This window comes from Chiloscyllium punctatum, chromosome 45, assembly GCF_047496795.1.
Source record: "Chiloscyllium punctatum isolate Juve2018m chromosome 45, sChiPun1.3, whole genome shotgun sequence".
In the NCBI taxonomy this organism is placed as follows: domain Eukaryota; kingdom Metazoa; phylum Chordata; class Chondrichthyes; order Orectolobiformes; family Hemiscylliidae; genus Chiloscyllium; species Chiloscyllium punctatum.
The window spans coordinates 65,899,411-65,911,910 of NC_092783.1; the positions used below are offsets into that span (position 1 = coordinate 65,899,411).

At 57.9% G+C, this 12,500-nt stretch overlaps 1 protein-coding gene across 1 annotated transcript in view; it reads right to left on the bottom strand.

Annotated features, from left to right (window-relative positions):
- The window catches only part of LOC140467130 (transcriptional repressor p66-beta-like), a 36,593-nt gene that overhangs the window by 5,412 nt on the left and 18,681 nt on the right, over nt 1-12,500 (bottom strand). The window contains exons 4-5 of the mRNA XM_072563196.1: nt 7,224-7,355; nt 5,677-5,844 (exon numbers count right to left, since the gene is read on the bottom strand). Coding sequence (XP_072419297.1) covers nt 5,677-5,844; nt 7,224-7,355 — 300 coding nt within the window. The remainder of the gene's footprint in view (nt 1-5,676; nt 5,845-7,223; nt 7,356-12,500) is intronic.

The following is a 12,500-nucleotide window of genomic DNA, read 5'->3' on the forward strand; positions in this document are numbered from 1 at the left end:
AGGGCCAGAGAGAGAGAGAGAGAGAGAGAGAGCGAGAGAGAGAGACAGCGAGCGAGTGAGCAGAGGGACAGAGAGAGAGAGAGAGAGAGAGAGAGCGAGCGAGCGAGTGAGTGAGCAGAGGGACAGAGAGCGAGAGAGAGCGAGTGAGCAGAGGGCCAGAGAGAGAGAGAGAGAGAGAGAGAGAGAGAGAGAGAGCGAGCAGAGGGACAGAGAGAGAGAGAGAGAGAGAGAGCGAGCGAGCAGAGGGCCAGAGAGAGAGAGAGAGAGAGAGAGAGCGAGCGAGTGAGTGAGCAGAGGGACAGAGAGAGAGAATGAGCAGAGGGCCAGAGAGAGAGAGAGAGAGAGAGAGAGAGAGAGCGAGCGAGCAGAGGGCCAGAGAACGAGAGAGAGCGAGAGAGAGAGAGAGAGAGAGAGAGAGAGAGCGAGAGACCATTAGCAGAGGCAGCCCCCTGATGGGACGGTTAGAGTCTTGAGCCCAGAGAGCTCACTCTCTGAGTGAAGAAATATAACCTCGCTTCAGTCCAAAAAGGCTGATACCCACACCCACTCCCCCCCACCGTTCGACATTCTCTAGTTGTAGACAAGACAGAGACAGCACTGCCACATTGACCTACTCCAAACATTATACTTCGGAATCAAATCACTCTCTCACACGTCTGAATTCAAGGGATGACCAGCCCATTTGTTTCAATACCCCCCATGATCATGTAAACAGAGACACTGTGGAGACGTTGTTGTGCACTACATCCCTGAGTTACAGCTTGTACACACAGCCTTTGGGTTCATCAGTCAGAGCACCCTCACTGAGCTACAGCGTGAGTCACTAAACACAGCAGAGAGTCATCGGAGATAGAGGGTCTTGGCTTGAGACTCACGCCAAAGGCTTGACCCCAGTCAGGTCTCAGTGACAAGCACTCAGGGAGGGCCAAGCTGTCGGAGGGGTCAGTGCTGGGGGAGGGCCACACTGTCAGAGGGTCAGTGCTGAGGGAGGGCCACACTGTCAGAGGGTCAGGGCTGAGGGAGGGCCACAGTGTCAGAGGGTCAGTGCTGAGGGAGTACCACGCTGTCAGAGAGTCAGCGCTGAGGGAGGGCCACAGTGTCAGAGGGTCAGTGCTGAGGGAGTACCACGCTGTCAGAGAGTCAGCGCTGAGGGAGTACCACGCTGTCAGAGAGTCAGTGCTGAGGGAGTACCACGCTGTCAGAGAGTCAGCGCTGAGGGAGTACCACGCTGTCAGAGAGTCAGCGCTGAGGGAGTACCACGCTGTCAGAGAGTCAGTGCTGAGGGAGTACCACGCTGTCAGAGAGTTAGCGCTGAGGGAGTACCACATTGTCAGAAGGTCAGGGCTGAGGGAGTGCCACTCTGTCAAAGGATCAGTGCTGAGGGAGTGCCACATTGTCAGAGGGTCAGTGTTGCGATGGGGCAACACTGTCAGAGGGTCAGTACTGAGGGAGGGCCACACTGTCAGAGGGTCAGCGCTGAGGGAGTGCCACTCTGTCAAAGGATCAGTGCTGAGGGAGTGCCACACTGTCAGAGGGTCAGGGCTGAGGAAGTGCCATTTGGTCAGAGGGTCAGTGCTGAGGGAGCACCCCGCTGTCAGAGGGTCAGTCCTGAGGGAGCGCCACACTGTCAGAGGGTCAGGGCTGAGGGAGCACTGCACTGTCAGAGGGTCAGCGCTGAAGGAGTGCCGCACTGTCGGAGGGTCAGCGCTGAGGGAGGGCCACACGGCAGAGGGTCAGGGCTGAGGGAGGGCCACACTGGCAAAGGTCAGTGCTGAGGGAGGGCCACACTGTCAGAGGGTCAGCGCTGAGGGAGTGCCGCACTGTCAGAGGGGTCAGGGCTGAGGGAGTGCCGCACTGTCAGAGGGGTCAGTGCTGAGGGAGTGCCACACTGTCAGAGGGGTCAGGGCTGAGGGAGTGCCGCACTGTCAGAGGGGTCAGGGCTGAGGGAGTGCCACACTGTCAGAGGGGTCAGGGCTGAGGGAGTGCCGCACTGTCAGAGGGGTCAGGGCTGAGGGAGTGCCACACTGTCAGAGGGTCAGGGCTGAGGGAGTGCCGCACTGTCAGAGGGGTCAGGGCTGAGGGAGTGCCGCACTGTCAGAGGGGTCAGGGCTGAGGGAGTGCCGCACTGTCAGAGGGGTCAGGGCTGAGGGAGTGCCGCACTGTCAGAAGGGTCAGGGCTGAGGGAGTGCTGCACTGTCAGAGGGGTCAGTGCTGAGGGAGTGCCACACTGTCAGAGGGGTCAGGGCTGAGGGAGTGCCGCACTGTCAGAGGGGTCAGGGCTGAGGGAGGGCCACACTGTCAGATGGTCAGTGCTGGGGGAGTGCCGCACTGTCAGAGGGGTCAGGGCTGAGGGAGGGCCGCACTGTCAGAGGGTCAGGGCTGAGGGAGTGCCGCACTGTCAGAGGGGTCAGGGCTGAGGGAGTGCCACACTGTCAGAGGGGTCAGGGCTGAGGGAGGGCCACACTGTCAGATGGTCAGTGCTGGGGGAGTGCCGCACTGTCAGAGGGGTCAGGGCTGAGGGAGGGCCGCACTGTCAGAGGGTCAGGGCTGAGGGAGTGCCGCACTGTCAGAGGGGTCAGGGCTGAGGGAGTGCCGCACTGTCAGAGGGGTCAGGGCTGAGGGAGTGCCGCACTGTCAGAGGGGTCAGGGCTGAGGGAGTGCCGCACTGTCGGAGGGGCAGTGCTGAGGGAGTGCCACACTGTCAGAGGGGTCAGGGCTGAGGGTGGGCCACACTGTCAGAGGGGTCAGGGCTGAGGGAGGGCCACACTGTCAGAGGGTCAGGGCTGAGGGAGGGCCACACTGTCAGAGGGTCAGGGCTGAGGGAGGGCCACACTGTCAGAGGGGTCAGGGCTGAGGGAGTGCCACATTGTCAGAGGGTCAGTGCTGAGGGAGCGCGACACTGTCAGAAGGTCAGCGCTGAGGGAGTGCCATGCTGTCAGAGGGGTCAGTGCTGAGGGAGTGCCATGCTGTCAGAGGGGTCAGTGCTGAGGGAGTGCCACACTGTCAGAAGGTCAGCGCTGAGGGAGTGCCACTCTGTCAAAGGATCAGTGCTGAGGGAGTGCCACACTGTCAGAGGGTCAGGGCTGAGGAAGTGCCATTTGGTCAGAGGGTCAGTGCTGAGGGAGCACCCCGCTGTCAGAGGGTCAGTCCTGAGGGAGCGCCACACTGTCAGAGGGTCAGGGCTGAGGGAGCACTGCACTGTCAGAGGGTCAGCGCTGAAGGAGTGCCGCACTGTCGGAGGGTCAGCGCTGAGGGAGGGCCACACGGCAGAGGGTCAGGGCTGAGGGAGGGCCACACTGGCAAAGGTCAGTGCTGAGGGAGGGCCACACTGTCAGAGGGTCAGCGCTGAGGGAGTGCCGCACTGTCAGAGGGGTCAGGGCTGAGGGAGTGCCGCACTGTCAGAGGGGTCAGTGCTGAGGGAGTGCCACACTGTCAGAGGGGTCAGGGCTGAGGGAGTGCCGCACTGTCAGAGGGGTCAGGGCTGAGGGAGTGCCACACTGTCAGAGGGGTCAGGGCTGAGGGAGTGCCGCACTGTCAGAGGGGTCAGGGCTGAGGGAGTGCCACACTGTCAGAGGGTCAGGGCTGAGGGAGTGCCGCACTGTCAGAGGGGTCAGGGCTGAGGGAGTGCCGCACTGTCAGAGGGGTCAGGGCTGAGGGAGTGCCGCACTGTCAGAGGGGTCAGGGCTGAGGGAGTGCCGCACTGTCAGAAGGGTCAGGGCTGAGGGAGTGCTGCACTGTCAGAGGGGTCAGTGCTGAGGGAGTGCCACACTGTCAGAGGGGTCAGGGCTGAGGGAGTGCCGCACTGTCAGAGGGGTCAGGGCTGAGGGAGGGCCACACTGTCAGATGGTCAGTGCTGGGGGAGTGCCGCACTGTCAGAGGGGTCAGGGCTGAGGGAGGGCCGCACTGTCAGAGGGTCAGGGCTGAGGGAGTGCCGCACTGTCAGAGGGGTCAGGGCTGAGGGAGTGCCACACTGTCAGAGGGGTCAGGGCTGAGGGAGGGCCACACTGTCAGATGGTCAGTGCTGGGGGAGTGCCGCACTGTCAGAGGGGTCAGGGCTGAGGGAGGGCCGCACTGTCAGAGGGTCAGGGCTGAGGGAGTGCCGCACTGTCAGAGGGGTCAGGGCTGAGGGAGTGCCGCACTGTCAGAGGGGTCAGGGCTGAGGGAGTGCCGCACTGTCAGAGGGGTCAGGGCTGAGGGAGTGCCGCACTGTCGGAGGGGCAGTGCTGAGGGAGTGCCACACTGTCAGAGGGGTCAGGGCTGAGGGTGGGCCACACTGTCAGAGGGGTCAGGGCTGAGGGAGGGCCACACTGTCAGAGGGTCAGGGCTGAGGGAGGGCCACACTGTCAGAGGGTCAGGGCTGAGGGAGGGCCACACTGTCAGAGGGGTCAGGGCTGAGGGAGTGCCACATTGTCAGAGGGTCAGTGCTGAGGGAGCGCGACACTGTCAGAAGGTCAGCGCTGAGGGAGTGCCATGCTGTCAGAGGGGTCAGTGCTGAGGGAGTGCCATGCTGTCAGAGGGGTCAGTGCTGAGGGAGTGCCATGCTGTCAGAGGGGTCAGTGCTGAGGGAGTGCCACACTGTCAGAAGGTCAGCGCTGAGGGAGGGCCACACTGTCAGAGGGGTCAGTGCTGGGGGAGCACCGCACTGTCAGAGGGTCAGGGCTGAGGGAGGGCCACATTGTCAGAGGGTCAGGGCTGAGGGAGGGAAACACTGGCAGAGGATCAGTGCTGAGGGAGGGCCACACTGTCGGAGGGTCAGGGCTGAGGGTGGGCCACACTGTCAGAGGGGTCAGTGCTGAGGGTGGGCCACACTATCAAAGGATCAGTGCTGGGGGAGTGCCACACTGTCAGAAGGTTAGGGCTGAGGAAGTGCCATTTGGTCAGAGGGTCAGTGCTGAGGGAGCACCCCGCTGTCAGAGGGTCAGTGCTGAGGGAGTGCTGCTCTGTCAGAGGGTCAGTGCTGAGGGAGCACCCCGCTGTCAGAGGGTCAGTGCTGAGGGAGTGCTGCTCTGTCAGAGGGTCAGTGCTGAGGGAAAGCCACACTGTCAGAGAGTCAGTGCTGAGAGAGCACCGCGCTGTCAGAGAGTCAGTGCTGAGGGAGCACCCCGCTGTTGGAGGGTCAGGGTTGAGGGGGTGCCACTCGGTCCGAGGGTCAGTGCTGAGGGAGCACCCCGCTGTCGGAGGGTCAGTGCTGAGGGAGCACCCCGCTGTCGGAGGGTCAGTGCTGAGGGAGTGCTGCTCTGTCAGAGGGTCAGTGCTGAGGGAAAGCCACACTGTCAGAGAGTCAGTGCTGAGAGAGCACCCCGCTGTCGGAGGGTCAGTGCTGAGGCTGCATTCGGAGACCGACACTGTCAGAGTGAGGAGTGCTGAGGGAGGATTGCAGTGTTTGGAGCAGCCATAATGACGAATCCCCGAGCCACCAGGACAGGACTGGTACTGAATGAATTCTGACTGAAGTAGAGAGTTTGTTCGGATCTGGGATTTCCAGAGAAACTTTCAGAAGCGGAGCGCGAATGGGGAAAGAGTTAAAGGGGCCACGGCGGAAAACTAATTGGAACAACCGTTACAAATAACCCGCGCGGTCAAGTGGCTTTCTGTGCTGTAAGAGTTAAATTGTTGACCCACAGGCAGGCACACAGAAGGGAGGGCGAATGGGAACCGAGGGTGTCTGTCACTTACCTTCTGGTAAGAGCTTGCCGGGGTCTGACTGGACACTGGGCTGTGGATGAGACCAGGTTTGTTGAGCCTCATGTTCTGCATCTGGGCTGGGCTCGGGGCGATCACTCGCTGGGACATCAGCAACTGTGGCAAGGTGCTGTTGGGAACTGACCTGATAACCGGGTGACCCTGCTCAACCAGGCGCGAGAGACACACACAGAGAGAGAGAGAGAGAGAGGGAGGGAGGGAGAGAGAGAGTGAGCAAAGGCTTCAAACACACAGACTGACGGACACCGCTCCCACCGCTGTCTTCATCCCCCCCCCCCTCGCCCGCCCTGGGACAGCTGGGAATGGGCACCGGTCATCTATCCTCACCTGTAATCTTCGGGCACTTTGCGGGAACAGGCGCGGAAGAGGGAGGAGGGGGAGACAGTCCAAAAAATGAATAGGGGGGTGTGAGAACTAGAGAAATCGGGTGCATGGTAGGGGGGGGGGGGGGGAGAGAAAAACAGACAAATGTGAAACGGGGGGAGACAGAGAGAGATGGGAAGAGGGGAGTGATAGAGACAGAGAGAGAGAGAGGCAGAATGAGGAGGGGAGATATATAGGTTTATATATTTTTAATATATATGAGACAGAGACGGGGAGGTGGGGAGAGATGGGGAGGAGGGGAGAGAGAGAGAGATTATATATTTTATATACATATATAGATAGAGAGAGAGAGACGGGGGAGGAGGGAGAGAGATGGGGAGGAGGGGGGAGAGAGAGAGAGAGGGACAGGGGGAGGTGGTGTGAGAGAGAGAGAGGCGGGGGGAGGGAGAGAGAGAGAGAGAGATCAGGAGGTGGAAGAGAGATTAGGAGGAGGGGAGAGAGAGAGAGAGGTGGGCAGAGGGAGAGACAGAGGAAATTACACGTGAAGTCAGAGTGAGAGAAATAAGAGAGGTGGACAAAGACACAGACCGAAGGAAGACAGGAGGAGAGGGTAAGAGTGCCAGAGAAAGAGAGGGGGAGAGTAAGTGATGAAGAGATGTGTGTGAGAGAGAGAGAGAGAGAGAGAGAGAAAGGAGGGAAGATGGGGTAGGAGAGAAGTGGAGACGGAGAGAGAAAGGAGTGTGGCAGGGAGAGTGAGAGAAAGAGGAAGGAGAATGAAGAGGAAACTGAGAGTGGGGGAGTGGAGAAGATGTGCTGGGTGAGCTGTTTCCTGCTGCCTAGCTGTGTCAATCCCTGGTCGGTTTCTGATGGACAGAGAAACAGGCCCTTCCAGGTGTTGTCTGGAACCTGTGCTCCCAGAGTATTAGCCTGAGCCCTCTGCCTTCTCTCCAGGACATTCCCACGATGCTACCGGCTTTCCCAGAGACCTGGACAAAACACCATGCAGTCAGTCAGCAAGCACCCCCCCCCCCGCTCCTCATCTCCCCACGAGGGGAAGGGTTCATCAACCAAACCCTGGGTAATGGGGGTCCCACGACCCCTCTCACTGCCTCGTGGTTTATTTTTCTGGGGTTTGGGTGAGGGAGGGGGCTTTGGCAGATGTGGCTCCTGCCGGCCCCCCCCGGTGCTGCACTGACCTGAGATCCTCGCAGGTTCTGAGGGTCCAATACCTGAGGGATGGGCCGCGACGGTGGCTTGGACAGCATCTGCTGGCTGCCTGGAGCCAGCGAGGACTGGATGACAGACGGCGCATTCTGCACAACCGGCACCTTTGGGGAACGAAGTGAGTGTGAGAGAGATAGAGAGAGAGAGAGAGAGAGAGAGAGAGAGGTGGGGAGAGGGAGAGGGTGGAGGAAGAGAGAGACAGTGGTGGGGGGGAAGGGAGAGAGAGAGACAGGGTGGGAGAGAGAGAGACAGTGGGGGAGGGGAAGGGAGAGAGAGAGGTGGAGAGAGAGAGGCGGGGAGAGAGAGAGAGAGAGCGAGACGGGGTGAAGAGAGAGGGGGGGAGAGACGGGGTGGGAGAGAGAGAGACAGTGGGGGGCGAAAGGAGAGAGAGAGAGAGAGAGGCGGGGAGAGAGAGAGGGTGGAGGAAGAGAGAGAGACAGTGGGAGGGGAAGGGAGAGAGAGAGAGAGACGGAGAGAGAGAGGCGGGGAGAGAGAGAGAGAGACGGGGTAGGAGAGAGAGACAGTGGGAGGGGGAGGGGGGAGAGAGAGAGAAACGGGGTGGGAGAGAGAGACAGTGGGGGGGGGAGCAGAGACAGGGGGGAGGGAGAGAGAGACAGAGAGAGAGAAGGGGAGGAAGAGAGAAAGAGAGAGACGGGGTGAAGAGAGAGAAGGGGAGAGACCGAGAGGAGGGGGAGGGAGAGAGAGACGGAGTGAAGAGAGGGGGGAGAGAGAGAGAGACAGTGGGAGGGGGAGGGGGGAAGAGAGAGAGAGAGGGAGAGAGAGACAGAAAAAAATGTGGGGGGAGAGAGAGAGGCGGGGGGAGAGTGAGAGAGAGAGGGGGAGGGGGTGAGAGAGAGAGACGGGCAGGGAGAGAGAGAGATGTGGGAGAGAGAGAGAGAGAGAGAGAGAGACGGGGAGGGAGAGAGAGAGACGGGGAGGGAGAAGAGAGAAAGAAGGGGAGAGAAAGAGAAAAAGAGACGGGGGGGAGAGAGAGAGAGAGAGAGAGAGAGAGAGAGAGAGAGAGAGAGACAGGGAGGGGGGAGAGAGAAAGAGAGAGAGCATCATTAGCCAGTGGGAGCCGATAGCCTTTGTGCTCATGGTCCTCCCTCTGCACACCTGTCATTGCCTTCACTCCCCTCCACAGCCCAGCCTAGCTCAATCGACGCCCCTACCTCAGGCTCCGGGCCTGCTCTTCCTCACAGGTGGATCCTCAGCCTGAAATAATCGCATTGCGTTTTCTCTCTCTCTCTCGCCCTCTGCAAAAGAACTGCCCCATTCAGCCCATCCTGGTCAAGAGCGATCCTGTTCCGACTTGAAAGCCTCGATTGAACCTGCTACCTACCGCCCACGCTCTCCCCGCTGCATTACTGACCCGAACCCCCTCAAACTGGCTTCTCCTCGCGTCTCCAAGGCAACTTCCCATCGATCGCCCTCAATCTGTGACCATCGGGTTCTCAACCATACCCCCTCCCCTCCCCCGGCCCCCGTGAGGAACAGTTTCTCCCTCTCTGCTCTGCGCACACCCCGCGTGATTTTGAAACCCCAACCAAATCTTCGCCAGAACAGCACCCGGGCTTTTCCGGTCTATCCTCGTCACTGAAGTCCCTAATCTCCGGAGACATCTTCCTCCATCTTTCCTAACACCCTCAGAGCATTTTTGCAGTGCAGAAAGAGGCCATTCGGCCTGTCGAGTCAACACTGACCCTCCCACTGAAGAAAATCCCACTCAGACCCACTCCCTGCCCTATCCCTGTAACCCTGCATTTTCACAGGACTAACCCAAAAAACCTCTACATCCCTGGGCACTATGGGACAATTTAGCATGGCCAATCCACCCTAACCTACACATCCCTGGGCACTATGGGACAATTTAGCATGGCCAATCCACCCTAACCTGTACATCCCTGGGCACTATGGGACAATTTAGCATGGCCAATCCACCCTAACTGCACATCCCTGGGCACTATGGGACAATTTAGCATGGCCAATCCACCCTAACCTGTACATCCCTGGGCACTATGGGACAATTTAGCATGGCCAATCCACCCTAACCTGCACATCCCTGGGCACTATGGGACAATTTATCATGGCCGAACCACCCTAACCTGTACATCCCTGGGCACTATGGGACAATTTAGCATGGCCAACCCACCCTAACCTGCACATCCCTGGGGCACTATGGGATAATTTAGCATGGCCAATCCACCCTAACCTGCACATCTTCGGGCTGTGGGAGGAAACCGGAGCACCTGGAGGAAACCCACACAGACACAGGGAGAATGTGCAAACTCCACACAGACAGTTGCTTCGAGGGTGGAATCGAGCCTGGGTCCCTGGGTCCTGTGAGGCAGCGGTGCTAACCACTGAGTCATCGTGCTGCCCGATTATATCCTTCCTAAAGCAATGCTCTGGCTGAAGCTGAGCCTTTATTGATTATCATTGGAGGTGCCAGCTCCAGCTAAGTGGGTCCTCAAGACCTGTGCAATCTCTATAACCAATTCCCTCAAATAACCTCACAGTTCATAGCCATGATCTCTTTTTGAATTCACCCGTGAGACATCGGTGGCCCGGGCTGGCCAGCATTTATCCAGCTCTTTAAAAATGTTTTGAGTGCATGTGTTCGGTGGCACCGCTGGAGTACTGTGTACATTTCTGAGCACCAGCCCATAAGGAAGGATGTGGAAGGCATTGCAGAGGGGGAGGCAGGAGATCACACTCACTGATACCTCCTATCACACGCACACAATCATCTGGGGATGACACCAACATTGGTGGTGCAGTGGACACTGAAGAAGGTTATCTAATGTTGCACAGAGATCTTGACTGATTGGGTCAATGGGCTGGGGACTGGCAGATGGGAGTTTAGATTAGATTAGATTAGATTACAGTGTGGAAACAGGCCCTTCGGCCCAACAAGTCCACACCGACCCGCCACCCACCCATACTCCTACATTTACCCCTTACCTAACACTACGGGACAATTTAGCATGGCCAATTCACCTGACCTGCACATCTTTGTGACTGTGGGAGGAAACCGGAGCACCCGGAGGAAACCCACGCAGACACGGGGAGAATGTGCAAACTCCACACAGTCAGTCGCCTGAGGCGGGAATTGAACCCGGGTCTCTGGTGCTGTGAGGCAGCAGTGCTAACCACTGTGCCCACCGTGCCGCCCTAAATGAGTTGAATCGGGCGAAATGCCAGGTAAGACATACAAGGGCAGGACTTGTACAATTAAAAATTGGGGTGGTGCTGTAAAACGGAGGGGCTCAGCTACACAATGCTTTGAAGTTTGCGTCACGCAGCAGGGCACTTAAGAAGGGGTTTAGCTCACTTGGCCTTCATTGCTCAGACCTTTGAGTGGAGGGGTTGGGGACGTCACACTGAGGTTGGGTCAGACATTGGCGAGAGCTGCTCTGGAGCAGTGTGGTCGCCCTGTCACAGGAAGAAGGTCAGAAAGCTGGAGGAGAGTTCGGAAAGGATTTACCAGGGAGTCGCCGGGAATGGAACGTTTGAGCTGTGAGGAGAATCAGACAGCACGGAAACAGGCCCTTCGGCCCAACGTATCCATGCCGACCAGGCCTCCTGAACTGAACGCCAGGCCTTTTTCCAAAGGAGTGGAGGAGGTTGAGGGGGTAATCTTATAGAGAGCACTGGAAATCATAGATAAGGTGAATGGCAGTGGTGGGGGGGGGGATTTCAAGTCAAACGGGCATATTTTTAAGGTGGAAGAAATATTTAGAAAGGACATGAGGGACAACTTTTTTTTTTACACAGAGGATAGTTCGTGTGTGGAATGAATTTCCTGAGGAAGTGGTAGATCACAGTTATAATGTTTAAAAGACATTTTGATAAGTACGTCAATAAGAAATGGTTAGGCCAAGCGCTTCGGTCAAACCAGCCCATGCTGACAATAATCCCAAACTAAACTTGTCCCATCTGCCTATCCAGCTTCTCCTTACAGCTCAAGCCCTCCATTCCCAGCAACATTCCAGTCAATCTCTTCTGAACCCCCCCCCTAATGTAATAATATCCTCCCTCCCTTTAACAGGGCAACCAGAACTGCACACGGTGCTCCAGAAGAAGCCTGCACAACCTCAATATAATGTCCAAAAGCAGCAAACATGAGATGAGGGCAAAGAAACCTCTCTTTCCCGGTATGTAGTGCAATTCAAAGTGCTCAGAGAGAGAGAGCCAGTGCAGACACGATGGGTCGAATTGGGGGGGGAGGGGGAGGGGAGGAGGGGGGGGGAGGTGGAGGGGGCAGGCGTGTGTGTGAAATAGCGTCCCAGACTGTCACTTGAGACGCTGGGGTGGGATAACTCAGCTTGGGAAGGTGCTCCGTGCTCACGCAGAAACTGGGCTCACAGGCAGACCCTGAGGGATAACAGCAGAGGTACGTACAGTTTACCCCGACACGTTCTGACACCATGGGATACAGCAACTCGGGCAATTCTCCTTTACCAGCAGCTCCCAAACCTGCCACCTCCCCTTTGATTTAATCTGCTCGAGGGGGGTGGGCCTCGCTGGCTGGACTGGCACATATTGCCCGTCCCTAAGGGCAGTTCGGAGTTGGACTGCTCTGCTGTGAGTCTGGAGTCACGTGCAGGCCAGACCGGGTAAGGTTGGCAGATTTCCTTCCCTGAGGGACGTTATTGAACCAGATGGGTTTTTACGCCAACTGAACGGTTCGCCAGTGAGCTAGCTTTTCAGCTCTGAAGTCTCTTTTATTATTAAATTCAAATTTCAACACTGGCCCCTGGAGAGGGTCGAGTTTAGATGAGAGTGGTGCTGGAATAGCACGGCAGGTCCGGCAGCATCTGAGGAGCAGGAGAATCGATGTTTCGGGCAAAAGCCCTTCATCAGGATTAGGAGCAGGGAGCCTCCAGGGTGGAGAGATAGAGACTCACTGAGATTCTTGTGGATTCTTTTCCAGCACCACTCTGATCTCCAGCATCTGCAGTCCTCACTTTTGCCTGGAGGGATTCGAACCTATTTCCCCAAGGAATTAGCCTGGGATTCTGGATGACGGGCCCAGTGGCATCATCAGTCTGCCACCTCCATCCCTTGAAAGAACAAAGACTGCAGATACATGGGAACACCTCTCCCTGCAAGTCCCGACACACACACACAGACACACACACACACACAGCACTGTGTCCCGACACCACACAGGGGGTGGGTGGGTGGGGGGGGGGGATCTGCAGCGGTTCAAGAAGATGCTTCACCTCCACTTTCTCAAGAGGGGA